Here is a 9690-nt window from a genome sequence, read left to right as displayed (position 1 = left end):
GCAGCAGCAGCAGCAGCAAACTTAAGCATAGCTCAAAGGCTAGTGTTCTTGGATGATATGATCCTGACATCAGCTGACTTTTCAATGGCAACAATGGCAAGAGCTGTCAGCAGAAGCTCCTCCCAGGTTCTCTTCAGGTGTATATGTAGATACCATCATTTTTCCTTTTGTAGATGTCTGTTGCATTTGGAAGTCAAGGTTGGTTGCCCCTAAGTGGGTTTCTGCTGTAAAAAATTTGAGGACATTCTCCTCCTTCATTTGTAGGACATCAATGTCTCTGGACATTGTGAGAATTTCCGTTTAAGTTATGATGGGAATGCAAAATAACACTGTAGGGACTCCGCCCTGGGTAGCATGGAAATGTCCAAAGCAGCTCATGTTCCCGCTTAGCAGTATACGAGTTCCAATTTCTCCAGATCTTTGTCAAAAATTATTGTCATCTGTCTTTTTGGTTACGGACATTTTAGTGGGCCTGAAATAATATCTCATTGTGTATAGTGTGTGTTTTAATTTATTCACTTCAGAGAGAAAGATGGAGAGAGAAACAGCATCCATGTGCACAGTTCAGCTGGGGGAAGGGAAGGAGGGAAAGAAGCACACTGTCTGCTAAGTGGGGAGCTACACATGGGGCTTCATCCCATGACCTGGGGAACACCACCTGAGCCGAAATCAAGAGTTGGAAGCTCACTCGACTGAGCCACACAGGTACCCCTCATTGTAGTTTTAATATGCATTTCTCTGATGGCTAATGATGGTGAACATTTTTCTTATCCATTTGTCCATTTGCACATTTTCTTAGGAGCAATGTCTATTCAGATCTTTTGTCCATTTAAAAATTGTATTATCTTTTTATGACTGGATTGTGATAGTTCTTTGTGTATTCTATTAGATCCTTAGCAGATATGTTACTTGCAAATATTTTCTTCATTCTTTATATTTTTTTCAACACAAAAGACAGAAGTTTTTAATTTCGATGAAGTTTAATTTATTTTTCTTTGGTTGCTTGTGTTTTTGGTGTCATATCTAAGAATCCATTGCCTAATCAAAGGCCAAGAAGACTTATTGCCTATGTTTTCTCCTGAGGTTTTTTTTTTTTTTTTTAAGATTTAATTAACTTATTTAGAGAGAGAGTGCAGGTGGGAAGGGCAGAGGGAGCAGGAGAGGGAGAGAGAGAGAATCTCAAGCAGACTGTGCTCGGGTTTTATCTCACAACCCTGAGAACGTAGCCTGAGCAAAATTGAGTCCCTTGCTTAACTGACTGAGTCACCCACGCGCCCCCTCTCCTAAGAGTTTTGTAGTTTTGGCTCTTACATTTAGGCCTTTGATCCATTCAAGTTAATTTTTCGTGAGTTTCACCACTGAATTGTCTTGATATTCTTGTCGAAAATTAATCAGTGTGTGAGGGCTTATTATTTCCAGAATCTCAATTCTATTTCATTTGTCTAAATCCTTATCTCCTACCCTTCTGCCAGCAGGGCCATTGTATTTTAAAGAAGTCATACAAGGATCATTCTTTAACTTAAAGCAAGGTCAGAATTACTACTTCCTCCTTACTGGTTTAAATCTTTCCCAAGAATCTCTTTCATCAGTAGCCATCAAGATCGCGTCCAATGGGATCTTTTTAAAAATTTTTTTAAAATCGAGGTTATGAGTTGGGCAGGGTGGCTGGTTAATCAAAAGTTAGCTGTATGGTAAAAAGCACTGGTATTCAATCTAATGTCCTTGGGGAAGTTTACGAGCAAGGCCAGGAAGAGACAATAGAAACCTCTTGGCTCAGCTTTCCAAAACGAGGTGTCAGAGGGGCAGGAGTGTGGCTGTTAGTGTGTTTCCAAACACTAAGACCGGGAACTTTTCCACTGGAGGGCAGGCTCCGGGCGGAGGCGAAAAGTCTACTCCTCAGTGGAGCTGAGGAGACTGTTGTTCATTCACCCGAGCGACCACCAATAAAGCAGCTCCAGGGCCCTCTCGCCCCGGGGCAGCTCCCCCACCCGTTTTCCCGCCTCTCCTTTCCTCTTTTCCCCATCCCTCCTCCCAACGCGTAGCGGAAGTGACGCAGGGCGTGGCGGAAGTCCCTCCAGCCGCGGTGTTGTGCTGTGGGGAAGAGAGACGGATTTGTAAACCCCGGAGCGAGGTTCTGCCTACCCGAGGCCGCTGCTGTGCGGAGACCCTGGGTGAAGCCACCGTCACCATGTCTGACCAGGTGCTGGGTTGGGAGCGGTCCTTTGGCCGTGGCCGAGGCCTTACTCGGCTGGTCCGCCTGCCTCTCGGCTGGGGCCGGGGATGGAGACGCGGGGGAGGGGAGCGCGGAATGGGGGAGGGGGCGGCCGGTGGGGACTCGGCCCGAGAGGGAGGGGAGTGGACTTAGTGTCGGAGACGCCGGGGCCTGCGGCGGGCCTCCAGGAGCCGCCCTGCTCCTCTCCGGGCCTGTTCATCACCCCCTGTGCCCCAGCGTCTCTGATTGCGGCCTCGCTCGAGTCGTCCCCCCTTCTTTTTCCGGGGTCGACCAGGTGCAGAGCCCAGCGTCCACCTCCCTGAGAGGGTCCCCGGGGAACACGTCCGTCTCTCTGTCCTAGGGGCTGACTGCAGGAGCAGGGCGCTAGGCCCCAGTTATGTAACGGGAGAGGATCCCAGCCCGGAGACTCTGGCCCTGAAAAGCGGGTGGACTCCACTTTTTGGTTTTCGGTGTTTAGATAGCCCAGGAGTGGGGACATGGGGGCGGGAGACGTCTGGTGTTTGCTGGGAACCTAAAAAGCTGCTTTCTGTTCGGATCGCAGCTAGGGCAGGGCAGCCGCTGCTCCGCTTAGTCTTTTTCCGTGTGGTGGTGCAGAGCTGTCGCCTCTTTTCTTGTACTTTAACATTTCTTACTCGGGATTGGTTCAGCAACTCTCCAGTTGTAAGAGAGCACTCAGAATAACCGAGAAACAAAGTAGAGCAAAACTGCTAGAGCAACAGAAAACATTTCATCTAAACATTAACCTGAAGCTGACTGATGCTTTTGAGGGAAAGGATGGGAAAACTTCGTGTATGTAGAGCAGTTGCATAATATTCAGAGAAAGCGGTCTATAATGGCAGAGTCTTCCATCTCAGTGTTAGCATCAAGAATTTACTTGGGATTTGCACTCGATCAGGAGTGTTCGCTTTTGCTTGGTAAGTTTTTCTTCCTCATCCTTCTTCAGTTAACTATGTTTAAGCTAGTTTTTAATTCATAAGGTTTTTGTCTGGACTTTGTTTTGTTTGCTCAGATGACTTTGACTTTTAAGTCTTTTTGGATCTTTTGCTTGTTTCGTGATAGTTATCTAGAAAGTTTGTTTTTCATTCAACTTCCTAATGTACTTGAACTTTTGAATTGAACACAGTTATTCCCCTGGTTTTCAACCAGGTTCAGTTTTGTACCACTGGATGAGAGCAAGTGAGGCTTTTTGTGGATTTGTACGATTGGGTAAATGTACATTGATATTTTTAAAGCTTAATCATAATCTAGATTAGTTTTGGATGGATCTTCTTAACTAACAGTCTAGATTAATTCCCAAATTGGTATGGGAATTATAAGTGGCATTATAAGTATCTCCCTGGATAGTTGTTTACTTGGTTACCGGGGAAAGAACAGGTAAATGCTTAGTTTCATCAGCCTTTTATTTTGATGTTAAGAAGCATGTTGAAATTTGTCATAGTCTGATGAAAGAGCAATGTACAGAATTATAAATTAAATTGTAGAATTTATTGCTTCAGTTTGAATTCCAGTCATTAAGAGAGGCACGAAAGAAGAAATAACGGACTTGGTACACTAATAGATGGACAGATGTTCTTTTTTAGAAGGTCCTTGAGGTCAAAACTATTTTCATGATAATACTAGTAATTATTTGTCTTTTTCATTGTCATCCTTTCATGAATGTTCACTGGTGTTTTCTAAACACTAACATGACCTGTGATATCACAACAGATTGAAATGTAGAAGCGGATGTGAAAATCCCACAGCTTTCTATTATAAGCCAGACATAAAAGATTTGCAAAAAATGCAAAGTAGTGTTGTTCTCACTTGTTTAGTTTTGAAAAATATTTTCAAATATTTTTATTTTCAATAAAAATCTTATCTGCTGATATATAGTGGGTTTATTGTTATTTTTGAATGAATTAATGAATACTTAAAAACATTTCTCAGTTTCAATGTCTGATACTGTAAACCTCAATAAATATCACCAACCTAACAAAAGCTTTATGGGGTTCTAAATAATTTCTAAGAGTATACAAGAGTCATGAGACCAAAAAGTTTGAGAACTGTTGCTCCAGTCTGTTTGACCAGCATCATTATTAATTAAGACCCTCTACAATATCAGTGCTGGGTGCTGAGGATTTAAAGTGACATGAAGCTGAACTCTTACCCTTAAGAAGCTTATGAGCAGGAGTAAGAATCTCAAGTTATTACTGTGCAATATCAGCAGCATGAGACTGAAGCACTGTCCCCAAAAGGTAATACTAACTTAAACCAAGATCTTTTTAGAAGGATACATTTTCTGAGGCACCTCTCAGAAGTTTGTTGCCTGGGCTAAGCTGTTGCAGTTAAATAACAATTTTAGATAAAAAAATAGGTGGACATTAAAATCAAACAAGACTTGAATTGCTGGATCCTCCATTGATGAGTGAGAAATTATTTTGTAAATTTGAGTGAAATACTTTCTTATAATTATATAGTGGATTTGTGAACCATTACTGAATAATCCTCTAAAACAGGTTCTATGCCCAAATTTCATGGACCCTAAGGGCCAAAAATGCATTGAAATTGTATGGTGTTTTGTATCTGTACACGTGTTTTTAAAATTTTTTTTAAATTAATTAATTAATTAATTATTAGCGAGAAAGGGCCTATAGCTTTCATCAGCTTCCATGATCCCTCAAAAAGGATAAAGAGTAACCTTTAACCAATAATAGATCTCATTGGGTGCTCTCCTTTAGCCTGGTTTCACCTTGCAGCAAAATCTAAGCACTTAATATAGAACCAGAAGCTCACTATCAAAATGGGTATGGGTAACTCGTACAAATATTTTCCCTTCCTCGCTTGTATTCAGGTTTATAGTGTTCCCCTCCTTCTCACCCATGCCCAAGTCATCAAAGGCAGCATGAACTTCAGGTCTTTAATTCAGGTCTGTTGATTTGTAATAATTGGATGACTGATTTACTTGAAATGCTAACCGTCTGTTATAAGCAGGTTCACTCTCTCCACTCCCACCTCAGAGAGAATCTGAATGATTTTCTTTTATTTTCCTTTTAGTCAAGGATTTGGAAGCATTGTGTAATTCTGGTTATCTGTTGGTATCTTACAACCTGCATCAAAACTTAGTGACTTAAATCAGCAGTTTCATATTTTGCTCATCTAGCTGCAATTTGGGCGGGGCTCTATGGGCTGGACTTGGTGTGTCACGGGGCCTTAGCTGGGATTAATGGTCAGGGGCTGAAATGGATGGGCTCTTCATAAAGTTACAAGGCCTCTCTGAGGGGTTTCATCATGTGTTTTGTACAACATAGGAACTTTAGGATATTGATCTGTGGTGGCTCAGGGCTCACAAGAGTGTGACTGTTCCCAGAGAACTGTGTGTGGAACCCTCAAGCTTCTTAGGACCTAGCCTTGGAGGTGACCTCTGCATTCTCTTGGTCAGGCAGATCACTAAGGCCAGCCCAAATTCAAGGGAAAGACATTTATTTATTTTTTGGGGGGATATAATAGGCATATAACATGTTAGCTTCCAGTGTACGGCATAATGATTTATTTGTGTATATATTGTGAGTTGATCACTCCAATATGTCTACTTAACAATCATCACCACTCATTTACAGTTTTTTTTCTTGTAATGAGAACTTAAGATCTAATCTCTTAGCAATTTTCAAATATGCAATACAGTATTATTAACTATAGTCAACAAGGAAAAGGCATTTAGATTTCATTTCTCAATGGGAACAGTAACAAAGAATTTACAGTTATCTTTAATCAACCACATTAATGGTATTTCTTCTGTCAGGATAGCATTATTCCCCTTCAGTATTCTTTGTCTCTTCCTTATTGTCGATGTTTATTGATCTTACTGTTAGCTTGAGATGGCATGAGAATATGATGAATTGGGTATATATTAAAATTCATAATTATGTATACTACTATTTATATCACATAATAAGATTGGTAAACTGCAGCTATGACTTGAGCATGTAGTTCCTGATACATACAGTAAGCATTCCATGCCCCAAGAGAGGACTGATACAATACAGTCTCTCTTTGTGATAGACATGAGTTGCTGCTAGTGGATGTTGCAGCCATACAGGTTATAGTAAAATATTGCAAATAAAATGTCACCAAAACAATATTTAATTGTTTTTGAAAACTGGTTAGAGTAGTGATGAAGGTTAGTTGAATAGTTCAAATTCAGAACTATAAAGCAGTTGTCAAATATGTCTTTATTTGTTAGCCCCCTTAGCAGTAATCTTCACCTGGGATAAACCTCATTCATTGGTTATGATATTGCCAGGAAAGCTGAAAATGTCTCTATTATAGCTTTTATATATAGTGTTACAATTATTTACTTAAGTGTCTCTCTCCATTAGACTGCTTTTGAGGGTCAGGGATCGGGCTTTATTCATTCTTTTTTCCTGAAGTGCCCAGCACAGTGACTGGATACTTAGTAAGTTTTTGAAGGAATAAGTGGTCAGATTCGTTCACTTAACAGGTATTTATAGAATGTCAGTATGTACTAGGCACCATTCTAGGCCCTAGAATTGGAAGACTGCTTCAAAAACTTGAAGCAGCTGGTATCTTCCTCCTCCTCTTTCGGCCTCCATGATGTTTCTTCCTTATTGAGGAAGGATTGGTTGTCATGGAGTAGTTTTCATGATGTTTTTACATTCCCTTCTTTTTTTTTTTTTTTTTTTTTAAGATTTTACTTATTTATTTATTTTGAGAGAGAGCGTGTGCACGTGCATGTGAGAGAGAGCACAAACAGCAGGGAGAGGGAGGAGCAGGCTCCCCACTGATTTGTGGGGCTCAGTCCCAGGACCCTGGGATCCTGACCTGAGCCCAAGGCAGACACTTAAGCAGCTTAGCCACACGGGCACCCCCTTTACATTTCTTGATCTTTATTTCTATTAGCAGTAGATCTGGTAACTTTATCTCTAAGATCAAGTCATTTGCTTTTTCCAGGACTTTGGGATTATTAAGGATAATTTCCTCGAAGATAGGTTTAGTATCCCATTTTAGAATTTTCTTAAAGTGAGTTTTGGGAGGTCATTTTCTGATACTCTGCTTCCTTAAAAAAGTCATGTGGGTATGTCACACATCCTGTTATTGAGCACTTTAACAGTTAAATTTAAAAAGAAAATTAATTTAAGTAATCTGTACCCAATGTGGGGCTTGAACTCATGACCTTGGGACCAAGAGTTGCATGCTCTTCTGACTCAGCCAGCCAGGTAGCCCCTTACTAGTTTAAATTGTGGATATTCCTACAACATAACTTCAGTTTATTTTAGGATACATTGTATTTGTTACACCTTTTTATTTTGACCATTATTTTTGCATTCCATTGTCTTTACTGAGCTAATGGGACTCTGAAGGAAAAGTGGAGTTCTGTTTGCTGGACTCTTGTTCTCAATATTTAGGCCCAGTTATTCTTCACAGTTTTACCAAAGATGTGTGTGCACGCGTGCGCACGCGCGCACACACACACACACACACATTTACAGTTTGCTGGATTTTCACAAAGTGAACGTATTCCATGCAGCTAGTACTCAGGTTAAGAACCACTGGCCTGGGCGCCTGGGTGGCTCAGTGGGTTAAAGCCTCTGCCTTCGGCTCAGGTCATGATCCCAGGGTCCTGGGATTGAGCCCCGCATCAGGCTCTCTGCTCAGCTGGGAGCCTGCTTCCTCCTCTCTCTCTGCCTGCTTCTCTGCCTACTTGTGATCTCTGTCTGTTAAATAAATAAATAAAAATCTTAAAAAAAAAAAAAGAAAAAGAAAAAAAGAACCACTGGCCTGACTACTAGATTAGTTTACCTGTTTTTATATATTACCATGTTACATAAATGGGAGTCATATGGGGTGTACTTCTGTGTATGACTTCTTTTGCTCAGCATTATTTGGAGATTTGTCGATATTGTGCATAGTTGTAGGTTATTAAATTGCATTGTTAAATTGCATTCCATTGTATAACTTTACCACACCTGACTTATTCTACTCTTGATGCATATTGAGGTAGTTTTCTAGGTTCTGTTTTTAATATAAAGCAAATGATACCTATTTACAGTACCTTCTATGTCTGCTTGGATTTCTTTTGGGCTGAGTAACAGAAAACCTGATGTATAGTACATTAAACAAGTAGCAGCTCATTTTTCTTATGAAACAGGAAGTCTGGACATAAGTAGTTAGTTCAGGCCTACTAAGGCAGCTCCACAATGCCTTCATACTCCTTTTTCCCCCATCCATAACAAATGTCTTCACTCTCATGCCTGTCTCCTGTGGGCACAAAGAAGTAACTTTGTGTCTTTGTTCCAGGCAGGAGAAAGGGATGGATGGAGCAAAGGGGAAAAGTATGTGCTAACAAAGTCTGTCACCTTTTATCCTGTTGGCCAGCACTATGTCACGTGGCCATGAGACACTGAGAAATACGTTTTTTAGCTGGGCAAATCTAGTCTTCCCTTTGTAAGGAAAAAGGGGGAAAAGGATGTTGAATAGTTAATCAGCAATGTCTGCCATACCTCTAAATCTGTTTGCTGGGACTTTTGTATACAGTCAAGGCAGTTTGTTACAGGCTTTGCCTAGGGTCCTTAGTCTAGGCTCGAAGAGTAGTTTTACACAACCAGTGCGATTTTCAATTGTATTTTTAGTTCCTGAGAAGTTGCATATCTACTGTTTAATCACAGTTGTAGGGTTGAATGTAAATTTGCAGAGGATCTGGTGTCTGGACAGCTTGACTTAAACCTTGAAGTTATGGGCCTGGGTCTGGTTGGTTTCATTACAAATCTCCAGTACTGTGCCTGAAGTTTGAACATATGCAGTGTGAAACTAAAAGTGTATGTTTATTTTTGTATTTTTAGAATTGTGGTAAATCCATTGAAATAGGAGGGAGATGATGTTATTGTAATTTGGGTTATACACACACACACACACACACACACACACACACACCCCGAGGCTGAGCAGGGAGCCCAGTTTGGGGCTCAATCCCAGGACGGTGGGATCATGACCTGAGCCTGAGCCGAAGGCAGAGGCTTAACCAGCTGAGCCACTCAGGTGCTTTGTGTTTTGTATATTTTAATAATGGATGTAAGTATTAGAATTATCCAGCTTACCGTGTTGGACTTTTTTCATAAAGAAATAAAATGAAATAAACTGAGGTATTATAGTCAGACCTATGGTTTAGAGTTTAGAGATTTTTTTTTTTTTTTTTGAAACTTTGAGTGAATGCATTTTCTGTGAAAGGTTTTATGGAAACTTTAATATGTGTGTAATGTACTCATATACCGGTCTTCTGGCCTATTTTATTTCATCTGCACTGCTCCAGTTCACTCCTCATATTTTGAAGGCAATGGTGGACATTATATCATTTCATCTGTAAATGTTTCAATATGTATCTCTCTAAAAGAGAAGAACTTTTCCTTTTGACAATACTGTTACACATTTAAAAATACTGTAAAAACAGTAAAAATACTGTTACA

The 9690-nt window shown here is 40.5% G+C and overlaps 1 protein-coding gene and 1 pseudogene across 1 annotated transcript in view; one reads left to right on the top strand and one right to left on the bottom strand.

Annotated features, from left to right (window-relative positions):
- LOC132012834 (small ribosomal subunit protein uS2B-like) overlaps positions 1–285 on the bottom strand; it is an 899-nt pseudogene extending 614 nt beyond the window's left edge.
- A 1757-nt stretch (positions 286–2042) lies between these two features.
- Positions 2043–9690, top strand: part of SUMO1 (small ubiquitin like modifier 1) — a 27641-nt gene continuing 19993 nt past the window's right edge. The window contains exon 1 of the mRNA XM_059393218.1: positions 2043–2200. Within this exon, the coding sequence (XP_059249201.1) occupies positions 2189–2200 (12 nt within the window). The 5' untranslated portion in view covers positions 2043–2188. The remainder of the gene's footprint in view (positions 2201–9690) is intronic.

Source organism: Mustela nigripes, chromosome 3 (assembly GCF_022355385.1).
Source record: "Mustela nigripes isolate SB6536 chromosome 3, MUSNIG.SB6536, whole genome shotgun sequence".
Lineage (NCBI taxonomy): Eukaryota > Metazoa > Chordata > Mammalia > Carnivora > Mustelidae > Mustela > Mustela nigripes.
The sequence above is the reverse complement of the archived record's forward strand: the minus strand, read 5'-3'. Positions and strand labels throughout refer to the sequence as shown.